Raw genomic sequence first — 16,430 nt, 5'->3', positions numbered from 1 at the left:
GCGGGTCATCTTGACATCTGTCAAAACCCACAGAACATCCAACACCAAGAGTGAACCGAACGTCACCGTGGCCCTCAGGTAACGATGCTGGGTCAGCACCGGCTCCCAGGTTGGAACACAGCACACCCACGAGTGTGAGAAGGTTAACAGTGGGGAAGTGGGGGGGGAGAGGTGTACAGGAACTTGCTGTGCCATTTTCCTGTAAACCTAGAACTGCTTAAGAAATAAAGTCTCATAAAGTAAGAAGAAAGAAGTGATGAAGCAGAGCAGACGAGTGTGACCTGCCACAGTGGTCCAAGCCCTCGACGTCCCGCAGGTGAGGGCAGCCGCCTGGGCCGAGCGTCCCGAGGGCCAGCCGAGGCCTTGGCAGGAGAAACCTCACGGCTAACACGTGAGGGACTTGGGGGTGACGGGAGCCCCTGGAGGGTCCTGCCTGCAAACCTGGGGGCTGGGATATGGGCTTGAGGCACCAGAGAAGCGCCGAGGGGCCGGGAGGAGACCCTGAGGGCTGGGGCTCACCTGGACGCTGGGCCCGCACAGTGGGGTCTGCAGGGGCGGCGGGCTGTACAGGACGCTGCCGGCTGGTGGAGGCTCGTGCGGAGGGAACTCCCCATCCATGGTGGGCCCCACTGCCAGCATCGGGGGGCTCCACACGCCGGGCCGCAGGGGCATCTATCTGGGCTTCTTGCTCCGTGGTGGTGGCATCATGACCTGGGGAAAGACACGCATGTCCTGAGGTTGCCCTCTGATCCCGACAGGGGAGGGCGCCCTCCAGGGACAGGGTCAGCAGGCTAGGGGGTGGCGGGACCCCCAGGGGACCCCGTAGATGTCCCCCCAGCCCCTCTGACTGCCCCATCCACGCAGGGGGCAAGCTGATGCTCCCAGCATCGCAGTGCTGCCGGGGTGGCCCTCCTGCTGTCCGGCCACCCCCTCCTGGGGACCCGGGCTGGGACCGCCAGGGTGAGGGCAACCCCTTCCAGGTGGCCAGGCCCCACCGCTCTCCCACCCTCGTTCTCAGGCCCCTGAATAATGCTGGCCGGGGGCTGCTCCCTCCACCCACAAAGTGGGCCTCGAGCCCTGGGAGCCCAGCGAGCCCAGCATGAGCCGCGGGGGGGCGCACCCCTGGCTCTCTGTACCTAGCATGTCTGGCAGAGAGGAAGCCCGACCAGCCAGCAGCTCTGAGCTGGGGGGCCCACCGGGGCTGGGAAGCCCCACACCTCTGCAACCAGGTCAGGCTTGCCGAGGGTCTCTGGGTGGTTGGGGCCAAGCTGAGTGGGGAAGAGCTCCCAGACCCAGATGGGGCTAACGTCACACAGGGTCCCCACTGAGAAGGAGGGCAGACACCCAGCCGGGAAAAGCTGCAGGGGCCAACCTAGCCCCACGCGATTCCCCCGATTCGCACCCGCCTGTGGCCTGGGACCCCAGTCCCCAGGCCCCATCGCCCGCCTCCGATAGCAGGGACCCCAGGCTGGCGGAGCACACCTTGGGAAGAAGCCCCAGGACGTTAATCACCCGGGGAGGCAGGAAGGGGAGGCGGCTGGCACTCCCGGCCAAGCCCAGAGTGAAGAAATCCTCGGGACTTCCAGTAATCACTGCTGCACACGGGCAGCTTGTGCAATCCCGTGGGGGCGGGGAGGGCCGCCTGCACCGGCTGGGCGGCCCGTGCGCGCCTCACCCTGCGACCCAGAAGGAAAGGGGCCCGGGGGCCGGGCCACAGCCCACAGCTGCGTCCAGCCCTTCAGGAAGGGAGTGGAGGCCGGGCCGCCCCGCTCTGCTCAGGCCTTGGGCTCCAGCTGCTGGCCGGCCGCCAGTGCCACGGCCCCCAGCCTCCTGCAGGCCAGACCCGCCGGGAGGAGGAGGAATGCGAGGCTGCTCTGGGACCCACGGTCTCGGTCAGGAGGACGGTCAAAGCCCAGCTCCGCGTCTAAGGGTCGGAGAACCTCCCACAACTCGGGGCGCCTGAGCTCCTCTGAGCTTCGGTTTGGTCATCGGGAGGATGGGCTGCTCGGGTATGAGCACAAGGCTCACCTGGCGCGCAGTGGAGCCCAGAGCCTCCGCGATCCCAAGCCACTCCAGTGACCGCTGCCTCCGCGGAGGCCCCGGGAAGCTCCTCGATTCATGGGACCCCTCAGCGGATCCCTCTGGGATGGAAGGCGGGCTGGCTCGCTGTGTCCCTTGGGTCACTTGTCTGCAGCAAGTGCAGGGCATGTGTCTCTGCCTGAGACCCCCACTAACCCCACTGACACCCCTGCTGCCACAGCGTCCCTCTCTCGGCAGCCACACCCCGAGCACCACCGACCCCGTCCCACTCGCGGGCACTTCCAGGCTCTGCAGCCACGGAGGGCGGGGCTGCTTTCTTGGGAAGCACCATCCAGAGCCCACGGCCAAAAAGCATGGGAGGGGGACCCCAGGCCGTCCCCAGGGTGCGCTGCACCCGAGGAACCGCCCGGCTGCAGGCTAGGCTTGCGCGCCCCCATGGCCCCCGTTCTGAGTAGCAGCCCCAGCAGGCTCAGGCCCCACGCCGTCACCTGCCATCCAGGGCATCACGTTCCCCCAGCAAGAGGTCTGTCCCCGCAGCGAGGGCTCCATGACTGGGTGGGAGTTCCTGTAACGGAGCCTGTACATCCTGTCCTCTCAAAGACACGGGGCAGGGGGCATGCCTTGGGGACCCCGCCAAGCGGGGGTTCAGACCAGGACCCGGAGGGGGGTGTGGGGAGGGGAGCGATGTGCCTGCGAGTCAAGGCGTCTGCAGGGCACCATTATCTGGGATGGGGCAGGGGGGACGCGGTGGGTGGGAGTGAACGTGGTGCCACCTGGGGGTCGGCAGCTCCTCACACGGTTAAACGGTCACCGTGGCAGCCAAAACGTGGACACAGCCCAAGTACCCACCAGCAGATGATGGATAAACACCACGTGGTCCCTCCACACACGGGGGCATCACACAGCCACGCAACGGGGTGAAGCCCTGACACTCGCTACCACGTGGATGGACCCTGAGAACGTGATGCTCAGTGAGAGAAGCCAGACACGGAAGGACCCACAGGGTGTGATTCCACTGATGGGAAACGTCCAGAACAGGCAGATCCACAGACAGAGAGCAGTTGTCGGGGGCTGGGGAGGGGTCGACACTGTGCCCACCGCCATCCCCATGCCCCCAGGGCCACCCCTATGGTGTCCCTGTCCTTCGATGCCCAGGCCCAAGGTCATCTCCCCGCCCCCACCTCCACAGTCTTGGCTTCCTGCTCCCCCGTCCCACCAGTGCTGGCACTGGGGCAGCCCCCAAACACAGTCCCCCCACCCATCCCCTCACTTTCTGACCTCTGCTAAGCAGCCCCACCAGCCCCGCCCCGGCCCGGGCTCAAGACCCTGTCGCCAGCCCCAGAGCTGCAGAGGGTGACCTCACCACGTCCCTGGGGGGCTTCCAGCCGCCTAGGATCGACCCCACCAGGCAGGGCCTTGGGGCTGAAGGAGGCCGGGTCAGAGTGTATTTTTAGACGTGAGCCCCATGACACGTGCCACGTGGGTGCCCACAAGGTGCTCTCAGGGAAGGGCCCACGCTTCACCCAGCTTTGAGTTGCAGGATTTCCTTTTGAGATCAGGTTTCGAATGAGTCATTGTAAAAGAGAAAGATCAAAGAATTGGTGTCCCAGACCAGACGACGGTGGGGGGGGGGGGGGGGGCGCGGGATGTGGGAAGAGGCGAGATCTGGGACAGCCGGACCCCTAGGATGCGCCCAGCTGGCAGGTGACCGCGGCCACCCCTGCCTCTTGCCTGAGCCCACTTCACCCCATCACCCTGGCCAGACCTCACCGCGGGGCCGGTGTCCCCAGGGCAGGCCGCTGGATCTCACCCACGATGCGTGCTACTGGCTCAGCCCCCCAAGCACCCTCAGAACCGGCCGCCTGGACCCCTGCCGGGTGGTGCCTGGCCCCGCTGGCCACTTGTTATCCGGCCCCCCAGGAACTGCGTCTCCAGGCATCAGGGACCTGCCGGCCTCCTCCAGGCCACAGGACGGCAGCCCTCTGGTCACCCCTCCACTGGGGTCTGAGCAACAGCCCTGGGATCCTGGGACGGGGGGAAGAGTTGGGGGCGCGTGGGGACAGAGGCCCTGGTGGAATCGGGAGGCCTGGCCAGGCCCCGACTGGGCTGAACGGGGTATCTGGGGGAGGGCCGGAGTGGGGAGCTCCCTCCTCGCCCTGCTGATCAGAGCCAGCCTGGGGTCAGTCCCCAGTGGGGGCGCCCGGAGAGGCTCCGTGCTGAAGTCGGAGGGATGGAGGGACAGGGATGCTCGGGCAAGGGGATGGGGCCCTGTCCTGCGGGCACCGGCCACGCTCTGAGGTCCCACCTGGGCTGGCTGGCACCGCTCGGCTGTGTCAGGACCCCCAGGAGGGCACGTGCCACTGGACAGTCACCTCCATGGACAGGCCGGAAAGGGAGGGAAGGCTCAGGGGCCTCCCCACCAACTGACCAGGCCCGGTACTCGGGTGGGACGCATGGGGACACAGGGTCAGCTGGTGAGCGATGGGGGTATGGGGATTTGGTGGACAGAACCCAGTGTGCAGGAGGGAGGTGGTGGGACAGAGGAGGTGTGCTGGAGAGACTGGTGTCCCCCAAGTTCATGTCCACCAGGAACCTGGGAATAGGCCCTCATTTAGAAATAGGGTCTTCACAGATGAAATCAGTTAAGATGGGGTCGTACTGCAGCAGGGTGGTCCTAACACAAAGACTGTGCCTTTATAAGAGGGAAATTTGGACACAGAGACACAGGGAGAAGCCACAGGAAGACAGAGGCAGAGGCTGGGGTGATGCAGCCACAGGCCTAGGATACCTGGAGCCCCAGGAGCTGGAAGAGGCGGGAAGGATCCCCACCCCCCAGCCGCCCCCCACCCCAGGCTCTGGAGGGAGCACAGCCCTGCTGCACCTTGATCTCAGATGGCTGGCCTCCAGAGCCAGGAGAGGATAAATCTCTGGTTTAATCCAAGTGTGCAGTCAGCTGTTACGGCCACCCCCGGACACTCGGACAGGACGGGGGGGGCTTCCTTCGGCCGCTTCATTCAGCAGAGCCAAGGAGCCACCCTGACACTGGGCTCTAATTCCTGCCACCCGGGGCTGGGCGCACTGCTGACCAGGGCGAGGCTGGCACCAAGCGTGCGACCCAGGACCTCCACGGGTTCCCAGGAGGCCTGTGGAACACAGCAGCCCTGGGATGCCAGCGGTGGGAAGGGCCCAGCCACTGAGCACACGCCCAACGGGCGGGACGGGGAGCCCCATGGTCTGGAACAAGGAGGACGAGGTGGGCCCGCGGAGAAGGCCAGGGGTCCAACTTCCAGTTCTGCTGCCAGTGGGGGGAGGACCTGCAGGCTCCCCAGCGCCCACACTTCACTGCCAGCAGGTGGCTGAAGTGACAAGCAGTCTCTTGCAAAACCTCCCGGCCTACTGGGACACAGACCACCCCCCGCCGGCCCCCACCCCCATCATGGTGCCACAGCATCAGAGCCTCGGTCCCGGCCTGGTACAGTCAACACCAGGCCGCACGCAGGAGGCCCTGGGGGGAGGGCAACCACAGCAGAGTCAGACCACATGGGCGCCGGCCACAGGGCACACGCACGGTGACACCAACCGTGGGACACCAACCCAGGGACGGTGCCACTACCGGACACCAACCCAGGGACGGTGCCACTACCCCAGGAGCCACCACGGGGGCAGGCACATGCCTGAGGATAGGCCCCGGCCAGAAAAGCAGGTGGCAGGTGTCAGGGCTCCCCCCACGCGTCTCGGACAGACCAGAGGCCAGGAGGGCAAGGCCAGCCATTAGGAGAAACTGCACCCTGGGATGCAGAACCGACCCCAGATCCAGGTGACAGAACGGTATTTGCTGAATGTTTATGCAGAAAAGGAGACCCTCAGGCTGAGTCCCAGAGGCACCAACCCAGGCTCACCTGCACTGGCTGTGTCCGCGCCCACAGACCCATCCGCGTGTGGGCACAGAAGAGCCGGCCTGGGGTGCTCTGATGGCCCACGGCAGGGCGGGTGCTTCACAAAGCAACTCACACACCCAGAGCGGCCGCCCCGCATCCATAAGGGCCTGTCGTTGCCTTCCAGCCCTCAGAAGGACAGTCAGCGCCCCCGCCAGCCCTCACGGCACAGCTTGGAGGCACGTAGCCCTTTGTATCCAGCCGAGGGCCAAGTGGGGAATGGGGTTGAAGACCGGGAGCTTCCTTAGTCACAGCTGGGGACACTGTGCCTGGGTCTTGGGGCCCCGACCCCTGGTCCCCACTCCCAGGTGTGGTCCAGCCTTACCAGGGGAGAGCCCACAGGATGAAGCTCCCGCTGTGGTGCCTACTGGCCCACCATTGCTGGTGGCGGACCTTCCAACCTACGTCCACGTGGACATGTGTGGAGCGGCTGCCCACAGCGGCAGGGCATCTTCACGCGGGCTTCCTCCACTGGGAAGCGCGTGCTCAGGGCCTGTGATTACTCGTGGTCTTTAAAAGGCTTTAGAGGGGGCTTCCCTGGTGGCGCAGTGGTTGGGATGCAGGGGACACAGGTTCGTGCCCCGGTCCGGGAAGATCCCACATGCCACGGAGCGGCTGGGCCCGTGAGCCATGGCCGCTGAGCCTGCGCGTCCGGAGCCTGTGCTCCGCGACGGGAGAGGCCACAACAGTGAGAGGCCCGCATCCCGAAAAAAAAAAAAAAAAAAAAAAAAGGCTTTAGAAGGACTTCCCTGGTGGCACAGTGGTTGGGAATCCACCTGCCAATGCAGGGAACATGGGTTCGATCCCTGGTCTGGGAAGATACCACATGCCACGGAGCAGCTAAGCCCATGAGCCACAACTACTGAGCCTGTGCTCTAGAGACCGCGAGCCACAATTACTGAAGCCCGCACGCCTAGAGCCCGTGCTCCACAAGAGAAGCCACTGCGACGAGAAGCCCGCGCACCGCAACAAAGAGTAGCCCCCACTCGCCGCAACTAGAGAAAGCCCGCACACAGCAACGGAAGACCCAACACAGCCAAAAATAAAAAATAATTAAAATAAAAGGCTTTAGACACACTGAGCTTGTGGTCTCCTCTGACCCCCAGGTCTTCTTCCCCTGAGTGGATGTTAAAGCCAAATCTCAGCAGGCCCAACTTCCTAGTCCTTTGACACTGACGTGCCCCAGTCTGTCCAAGCTCTGTGGGGAGAAGGGTTTGTCCCTCCTGTCGCTTGCTGCTTGATGACAGGAGTGTCTCAGGCCCGCTGGCATGCCAGGTCTCTCCACCCAGCTCCTCAGAGAGTCCGGAGCGAGACAGTGGCTGGTGCTGCCCACAGCCAAGTCGCACTAGTCCCAGGCGAGTGGTCAGACCTGTCAGTACCCTCCTTGGGCTCCTTAGGTCCAGCCTGGTCCCAAGAACATCCTAAGAGACCTTTGCCCAAGCCAAAGGGCACCCGCCCCCAAATCACAGCAGATGGAGCCTACGTCCCCTTCTCCTGTCGAGATGAAGGACCACAAACTCAGGCCCTCTCCCAGGCCTGCAGGTCAGAAGCCCAGGCGAGCTCGCTGGCCCTCGCCTCTGGGTCTCCGGAGGCCCGGCTTGGTGCTGATCCTGTCGGCAAGGTGGGGCTGCGGCCCAGCTTCAGCAGCAGCATATGGAGGCCCCTTGAGCTCCGACTCAGTCCCCTTCAGCCTCCATGGAGAAAGTCCTCTGCTTATAAGGACTGTGTGATGACACTGGGCCCCCCGGGGAATCCAGGGTCCTCCCCATCTCAGGGCTCCTAATTTAACCCCACCAGCAAAGTGCCTTTGTGTGTGGGGTGACACGTCTGCAGGTCCCGGGGCCAGGACGGGGGCATCTCTGGGGCCGTTACTGAGCAGACTCCTGAACCCAGCTAGGACACAGCCCACGAGTGGACAGGCAGCCTGGTTGGGACTGGCCTGACCCTGTGCATAGTACCACCCCACAGGTGTTGGAGGTGGTGACGCCGCCAGGGAACCTCCTCAGGGCCACAGAGGGGCTGCGGGGCCTCCTCTGCGCAGGGATGCGGCCCGGGGCTTCCAGATAGGCTGGTTTTGCAAGGGGAGTGGCAGGTCTGGATTTTGGGGTGCAGTCCCAGCATGGGGTGCCTTCCTCCTGGTGCCCACGGTGCTGGGGGCAGAGCTGCCAGACTCTCCAGTTACAACCCAGCTCCCCCCCAACCCAGGGTCCTCCTGAGCGCCACCCGACGCCCACCTGCAGGCTCACTTACCCTGAGCCCGGCGCCCAGGACGGTGGCTGGGCCTCTGGAGGGCCTGAATCTCACGGAACTGCCCCCAAATGCCCCGGCCCGCAGACATACCCCAGGCAACACCAGGAGGGCCCCCACGCCCTGTGGCACCATGGCCGGCCAAGGAGTGGGTGGTGGGGAGGGTCTCACGCCCCCACTGTGAAGCTTCCAGGGCCGAGCCCCGCCCCCAAGCCGTGCAGGCCACGCAGAGCTTTGCAGACACTCTGAGCGGCTCTGCTGGCGGCCCCTGCCGAGCTCCGAGCCCCCCAACGCCACAGGGCTGCGTCGTCCGGTCCCTCGTCCGGTCCGCGAGAGGTGAGGGCTGAGGGCTAAGGGGCCAATCCCTCAGGCTCGCCCTGCCCCCACCACTGTCCCAGCTCCTGCGCCAGCCTCTCCTCACCGTACCTCAGGTGCTGGGGGACACCCGCTCCTGGCGCCTCCCGGCCAACTCCACGCAGGATTCTCACCCCATCTCCATCCGGCGATGAGTCACAGCCATACAGGCTCACTGCGCCAGCAGCCCCAGGACGCTCCCTCCTCCCGTCCTCCTCCATCCCGCTTCCTGTGTCAGCCTCTGACCCAGGGGCTGCAACTCCCACCCCGGCTCCCGGGAAATGCCAGGCGCCGGCCTTCCGGAATGTGGCCCGGCTCCCGCGCCAGCTGCGGACCTGGCAGCGAGGCCGGCGAGACCTCTTTCGGTTTCACTTGGGGACTGGCTGCAATGGGGACGGAGGCCAACCCGGAGGGAGGTACCTGCCCGCAGAGAGAGGGCGCAGCCCGGGGGCTGGGGCGAGGCCAGCGGGGGAAGGCGCCAGCGGGGAAGGCGGGGCGGTCGCTGCCTGGAGGGAGCGGGTGCCTGAGGACCCAGGGAGGCGCGGGGTGACCGCTGCCCCCACTCCCGCCCCCCCTGCCCCCGGCACACAGCGGAGCCAAGTTCAATGCCTTCCCTGGTGGTGTCCCTGCCTGCCGTGCGGGGGACACCCTTTCTGCCCCGTGGGCTGCACGGGGGGAGCGCCGAGCCGACCCGGGAGGGGACAAGTCACCTAACGGGTGAAGGCAGGGGCGGGGGGGGGGGTGTCCTTGCCAATCAGGGGAACCTACAGGAGGGCCTGCCACCTCCTACAGGGCCGGGCTTCAGGGAGGGGCTCCCAGGCCTCCCACCACAGCCCAGGCACCAAGGCCCAGGCACCAAGGCCCAGACACCAGAGCCCACGTCCCCTCAAGACCGCTTCCTGCCGGTGGCAGGCAGGGCAGAGCTGGGGCTTGGGGGCTCCCAGGGGAGCCTCGTTCACCCACCATAAGATGGGCAGATGGCACCTCCCCTGCCCTCCTGTGGGGCTGGGAGAAGACAGACCTCCACGCTCTGGGCCGGCTGACGCCCGCTCACCCCCGGCCGCAGCGCTGGGCATCTGAAGGCTCGGTCAGGCCCTGCTATCTCTCTTTTTTTTTAACACTTCTTTGTTTTATGGAGACGCGATTCATACGCCATACCTTCACCAATTTAAAGTGAACAATTCAGTGGCCTTTAGTACATCCAGACTTCTGCAACCACCACCTCCATCTAGTTTCAGAACATTCCGTCACCCCAAAAAGAAACCTCACTCCCATCAGCGGTCACCCCCACCCCCTCCCCAGCCCCTGACAACCACTAACCCTGTCTCTCTGGATTGGATGTTTCCCACCAATGGAATCACACACTGTGTGTCCTTCCGTGTGTGGCTTCTCTCATTGAGCATCTTGTTCTCAAAGTCAGTCCCTGTCGCTGTACATAAACGACAGTCCTTAGTTCTGCCCCCCACCCCAGGGGGCTGGCAAGCCCAGAGCCTCAGAAATCGCCCTCACCTGAGTCACCTGCCTGAGGGCAGGGCGGCCCCACCTCCCAGTGAGGAAGCTGGTGGCTGTCACCATGGCAGGAAGATGAAGGAAGTTTGCTGTCCTCCCCAGCCCAGCTCAGGTCACCCATGTGGGACTGACCTGCCAGCAGCAGAGGAGAGGGTAGTTCCAAGGGATGGGGACTGGGGTTCCACTCAGGGGAGAGGGGGCCCACGGACACCAGGCCGCACCCAAGCTGGGCAGATGGGGAGATGGTGGGTGAGCAGGGCTGGCCAGGCCTGGACCGGGCCTGAGTGACCTCGCTCTCGGCTACTCCAGGCAGCCTTCCGTAACCAGCCCTCCCCGCATCTGAACACACGGCCCTTGGCTGTGGAAAAGTGGCTGGAGAGGCTCCAAGCCTGCCCACTGACGGATTGCACATACTCAAGACACACACACACACACACACACACGCACACACACACACACATGCACACATGCAACACACATGCACACGTGTGCACGTGGCACTCACACGTGACGCGTGCACACTCTGGCATGTATGTGCACTGCTGCACACAAATCTGCACACATGCACTCGCACACGCGCACAGACACACACGCACCCCCTGGAACTGTGCTGACACCCCAGGGGCCTGTCTCCCCACTCTGTGTGTCAGCCTCCAGATGCCTCTTTTTGATGACAAGACCCCCCTGCACGGAGAACAAGCAGATCCCCGCCCCCAGCAGCCTCTGTAAAAGTCTCAAGGGTGGAGGCTGTCCTGGGAGGGAGGCGGCCTCTGGAGACTGGGCACAGTTGCCTCTTTATTCCCAGCCCAGCTGTTCACGTGGCCAGAGCCCTGTGCTGGGTCAGCGTTTCCGGCCCAGCCCCTGCTGGAGGGGTGTCTGAGACTTTGCTAGAACCAAGCTGGGCCAGCTGGGCTGGTCATGTTCCCAGTGGGGGCCAGCTCTGTTCCCCCACCCCACCCAGGTCGAGGTGGTCAGGCAGCCGGAGAGCACTGGCCCTGGGCTGCACACCTGAGGCCCACCCCACCTGGACTTCAAAGCCAACTGCCTCTTCTGTGCTGTGCCGTGAGGCTCCCCTGGAAATCAGGCCCCTCATCTGGGCCCCGGGGCCCACCATCCTGCCGCCAAAGTGTAAACACCTCCCCAGTGTGTGCGTGCACGTGCGCTCACACACACACACACACACACACACACACACACAGGGTGGGTCCGCTCCAGGCAGGTGTGAGTAGACATCTCACAGAGTTAAACAAAGGGCCCTCCAGCCCTCCAAAATCCCAGAGAGCCTTCCCCTGGGTCCCCATTGGCTGTCCCTGGGGACAGTGTCTCACACTCGCCAGGCTCCCCAGGGTCTGTCAGGCGCCTGCCTGAATCTCCCCGGCCCTGGGGTGTCCCAGGACCACCCTTCCCCAGACCACCCACCCAGGGTCCAAGCAGACAGCCCTAAACATCCATTACCCATCTGTGGGGACTCCCCTGGGAAAATCCAGGGTGCTTGGAAGAAAAGGTGCAGCTGGGCTGGCGGTGGCTTCTCCAGACTGCCCAAGAGCCCCAGGTCTCAGCCCCAAGGACAGGAGCCCGCAGCTTCTCCTCTGTTCACAAGGGTCCCTGAGGGCAGAGCTCCCCACACAGCCAAGCACGAAGAGCCCAGGGCAGGGACCGGAAACACAGGGTCAGGTCCAGCCCTGGCCGCCCAGCCTGGAGGAAGGGCGGGCCTCACATCCACTGACTTGTCTGGAGTCTCACGCCTCTGACAGGTGGCCTTTCTTCCCTCCGGGCTCTCCAGCCCCTGGGGACCAGCCCCAGATCCCTCGAACCTTTCGTACCGGGACAGACCCACCATGGTGGGCTCGGGGCTGGATCACCTGGCCCGGCAGCAGGTAGGCAGGTTCCCACCTAAAGTCCGTCCGACACCAGCCCCCTCGCCACACGTGGAACACTCACTCGCACCCCCCCACCCCCAACCCGCGACTGCCAGCAGCTCCATCCCAGGCCACATCCAGGCCCGCCCCTCGTGCAAACAGATGGCAACAAACCTGGCCGGGCCAGGCAGTGGACAGGCAGAAAGGATGTCCAGGGCAGGCGGGACCAAGGCGCATTCCGGGAAGCAGAAGCCGAGGGGGGGCAGACACACTTCACACGCTCGGTTCTTTTTCCTTTTCCAGGACGTTAACAACACGATGCTATGAGACACTCCTGCCTGGCTGTCCACGCCTCTGCTCCCCCACCCCGGCCTCTCCCGGCCAGTGCTGGGGTGCTGGGAGGGGGCCTCACTGTCCCCATCCACCGTCACAGTCTGCTCCTCCACCCACTCCAAGCCCCGGCAGCCCTCTGCCCACCACCTCCCCCGGCACATCCTTGGGGGCTGTTTCCAGTGCCAGCTCCAGGAGACACTCCCACCCAACACGCTCTGCCAGCTCAGCTAATACCAGCAAGGCCCCCATCCCAAGGCCACAGGATCCCACCGGTGGAAACACAGGGAACAACAGCCCCAGGGTGGAGAAGCCAGGACAGGAGGGGTCCTGGGAGAGGGGACACTGAGGACGAAGGGCAGGAATCTGCAAGCAGCCTGGGGTCAGGGGTCACCCAGAAAAGGGGGGCTAAGGTAATGGAGCTGGAAAGTCACAAGAACAGAGGGATCGGGGAATGACGGAGGAGCAGTCAGGAGGGGGTCACCAACTGCAGGAGAGTCACAGAGAAGTGCGGGGTCAAGGGTCACCAAAGTAAAGTCCGGGGATCACCAAGACGGGAGGGGTCAGGGAATCGCCGAGGAGGGCGAGAGGAAAAGGCTGGGGAGTCGCCTGGGTTCAGGGTTCACGCCAAGGCGAGTGTCGGGCGGGGGTCACGGAGCAGCGCAAGGTCGAGGGTCGCCGAGGAGGACGCGGTTAGAGAGAGTTCACGACGGACGACGCGGTCGCAGGATCGCGGCGGAGGACGTTGTCGGGGGTCGCCCAGGAGGGCGGGGACACGCCACCGCGCTCCCCGCGCCCGCTGCCCCGGAACCCCGGAACCCCGGAACCCCCGGCACGGGGCGCTGGCGGCCGCGGGGTGCCAGGGCCCGCGCAGGCCGGGGAGCGCGGCTCAGCCGGGCGGGGACGGCGGGGACGGGCCGGGGGGTGGGGCCGGGCGCGCCTCACCTCGGACCCGGGTCCGGCCGGGCGCGGAGCCTGCGGCGCCTCCGTTCCTCCGAGCTTCGCCGCGGCCCCGCTCACTTCCGGGTTTCGGGCGCCATCTTGGGGGCCCCGCGCACTTCCGGTCATGCCGTGGGGCGGAGCCTCTGGTGGGCGGGGTCTTGGGCGGGGCCATCTCGCGACGGCCCCTGAGCCCCTTGAGGCCCTTCCGCCTTAGGGAGAGGCTCAGACTACATGGGTCCTGGATTTGAATCCCATCCTGACTGTTACTGGCTACCCTCGCGAGCCTCAGTTTCCTCCTCTGTAGCATGAGGAATCACCCCCACCTGCAGGCCTTTGCACGGCTGTGCCCTCCCCTGGTGCACTCCGACCCTGACCTGTCAGCCATTGGGGCTCTTGGACAACCCAGATCTTGGCCTCGAAACCATCTGAAAGGGCCCTGGGTCCCCCAGTCATGCCCCCTCCCTTTATTGCCTCCCCACCGAAAGTAGTCTGCTCATGAATCTGTCTCCACCCCAGAATAGGAGTCCTGGGACCACCCCCCACCCCAACGGGGAGCCTGACACAAGGCGTCTGATAAGCCCCAGGGGCCACCAGGAGAAAAAGCTGGATCCTCTCAGGCAGGGCCACGGGGTCTGGGTGGCTCCCCTCCTGGCTCCCTCCCTGTTAGGGCTTCTAGGGGCCTGATGCAGATGATGCTGGGATTTGCCTTACTGCCAGGAACAGGATGGGACTCAGCCCTGGCACAGACAAGCTGTGTTCCTGCGACTAGAGCCCACTGGGCCCACCACGGGGTGGGCCTGGTGGTTCAGGCAGAGCCAGGGCAGGAGGCACCATCCCCTCCCCAGCAGGATGTGCAGGAATGAAGATACCACCATATCCCTGGACCCACCTCACCACCAGCCAGAGGCCTCCTGTACCCCTTGAATTTAGAGATCACCTCTCCACTTACTTATCTATTCAGTGAATTCTTATGGATGCTGCTACGTGCCTGGAGACAAATCCGGGGCCCCAGAGAGGACTCAGTTCTCAACCCCGCCCTCAGGAAGCCCCCAGGCTAGGGGAAATAGGGCCAGGACCAGACACTTCCATCTGCAAGATCAAGCCTAGAGCCCAGGGAGGAGTACAGTGTCTGCCTAGGGCATCGTGGAAGGAGGGGTTGAGGGGGTGTTGAAGCTGGGGCTTTGAAGTTCAAGTAGGAGTTTGCCAGGCAGCTAAACTTAGGAAATTATTATTATTATTATTTTGGCCACACTGTGCAGCATGTGGGATCTTAGTTCCCCAACCAGGGATCAAACCCGCACCCGCCGCATTGGAAGCACGAGCCTTAACCACTGGACCACCAGGGAAGTCCCAAGAAGGGCAAATTATAAGCTGTTCAAAGGCCTGGTCTGTTTAAAATCTGTTTGCCCTAAAAAATTCAGGCCAAGGACCCCTATGCCCAAACCCACAAGCACAAGGGAGGAGATGGGGAAACTGAGACCCAGAGAGAAGTGATTTATCCAGAGCAAGCTTCACTTTGGCATGTGTAGTTTTCGGCAATTGGGTTATAACCTTGACTTTGGAACTATTTTTTACAGCTAATGAGAAGAAATCAAATTGAGCAACAGACACTTAAGCTTTGAAAGGGTGAATAAACTGATTTACAGGGTATCTGGTGGCATTTTCCTGTTTCCACTTACACAGCACCAGCCACGCAATTTGCAGGGCCCAGTGAAACGTGAAAACGCAGGACCCCTTGTTCAAAAAGTATTAAGAACTTCAAGTTGGAGACCGCAGAGCATTCAACTGAGCAGAGCACCACCGCCACCGCCCCAGCGCCAGGCCTGGGCGAGGTCCTGAGTCACACGCCCCCGAAGCGGGCCCTGTTCCCACTGTGGCCCTCTGGGGTCGGGACCGGTATTACCTACGTTTTGCTGGTGGGGAAAGTGAGGCACAGAAGTGTTTCGCAGCTGGCCCAGGTCAGGGAGCAAGCTGCAGGGAAGCGTGGACTCGACCTCCACCACGTCCACCTTGGGTAAACACAGGGTCTCTATGGGTAACTCTGCCTGAAATGGGGGCAGGTTGCCCAGGCCGGGGTGGGTCCAGCCATCTCAGCATGGAGGAAACAGCCAAGTCTGGGGATGTCTAGGGAATTAGTCAGATTTGGGGATTTCCAGGGAATCGCAAGAGGAGGCCTGGGAGAGCAGAAAGGATGCAGCTCTGGAACTCGAGGCATGGCTCTGGGCTGGGTGCTGTGTGACCCCTGAAAAGTGAGTTAACCTCTCTGTGTCTCCGTTTCCCACGGATAATAGTATCTATCTCCAAGGCTGTTCAGACAGCTAAATGAACAGTGCCTAGTATTAAGCCATTATGAATATTTCTAGGTGAACATCTGGATCTGGTCACCTAAGTGAACACTCAATAGTCAGAAATGCCCAAGGCTCCTCGTCCGGTGAGAAAAGGGCTCACAGAAGGCCACAGGTCTGTCTGGTGAAGCGCTGTTTGAGGTAAAAAAGCCTCCTCTTCAAGCCCTCCCTCTGCCCCCGCCCCATGCAGGGGCCCCCTAACTGTACCCCAGACACGTTGACCAGGCTCGAGGAAGTAGGGTCGCCAGATAAAATGCAGGACACCCACTTAAATGTGAATTTCAGGTACACGGAGAATAACTTTTTAGTGCAAGTATATCGCAGGCAATATTTGGGATATACTTATACTAAAGAAGTAGCCTCCATGTATCTGAAATTCACATCTAACTCGTTTGGGAGTCCAGTGTTTTTATCAGTGAAATTAAGGGACCCGACATGGGGAGACCACAGAGAGAAATGGGGCCCATGAGCCAAGCCAGGAGGGGGCCAGGCGAGCAGCTCCCTCTCTCCGAGCCTTGGTGTTTCCGCCTGCTAAATTGGCGAGATGCTAGCACCAACATACAGGCAAGCTTACTGTGCAGGTCATTATTTTAAAGAGCAGAAAACTTCAGATTGACAGAGGTCAGATCCCTGGGGGCTTCCTTGTGAGTCAGGAGATTCTTGGGCTAACCCTCAGTTAGGAGAAACCGCCCCACCCACCCGCCAGCCTCTGTTTCCCTCCTGGGAAGGACTCCTGGGCCAGGCCCATCCAGGGAGGAGGAACCCTGGGGGATCGGGCAGGTGAGGCGGGGCAGGTGGGCCCTGCCTGGCCCATCCAGCCAGCGGGGGCAGAGACTAGCCACTTCCTGTTTCTCCACGTTCTGGAAAGC

General features: G+C 63.2%; 1 protein-coding gene across 11 annotated transcripts in view; it reads right to left on the bottom strand.

Annotated features, from left to right (window-relative positions):
* SBNO2 (strawberry notch homolog 2) overlaps window positions 1–15,644 on the bottom strand; it is a 46,426-nt gene extending 30,782 nt beyond the window's left edge. For 2 of the 11 annotated variants that reach the window (XM_033854951.2, XM_033854955.2), the window contains exons 1-2: window positions 13,220–15,642; window positions 520–711 (exon numbers count right to left, since the gene is read on the bottom strand). In XM_033854951.2, the coding sequence (XP_033710842.1) occupies window positions 520–672 (153 nt within the window). In that variant the 5' untranslated portion in view covers window positions 673–711; window positions 13,220–15,642. Of the gene's footprint in view, window positions 1–519; window positions 712–8,648; window positions 9,011–10,085; window positions 11,491–12,118; window positions 12,996–13,219 lie in introns of those variants that run through there. The other 9 variants (XM_033854950.2, XM_033854954.2, XM_073803587.1 and 6 more) reach the window with 8 other exon arrangements.
* Window positions 15,645–16,430: the final 786 nt, after the last annotated feature.

This window comes from Tursiops truncatus, chromosome 3 (assembly GCF_011762595.2).
Source record: "Tursiops truncatus isolate mTurTru1 chromosome 3, mTurTru1.mat.Y, whole genome shotgun sequence".
NCBI lineage: Eukaryota > Metazoa > Chordata > Mammalia > Artiodactyla > Delphinidae > Tursiops > Tursiops truncatus.
Note: the sequence above shows the minus strand (reverse complement) of the source record. Positions and strands in the feature narration are given on the sequence as shown.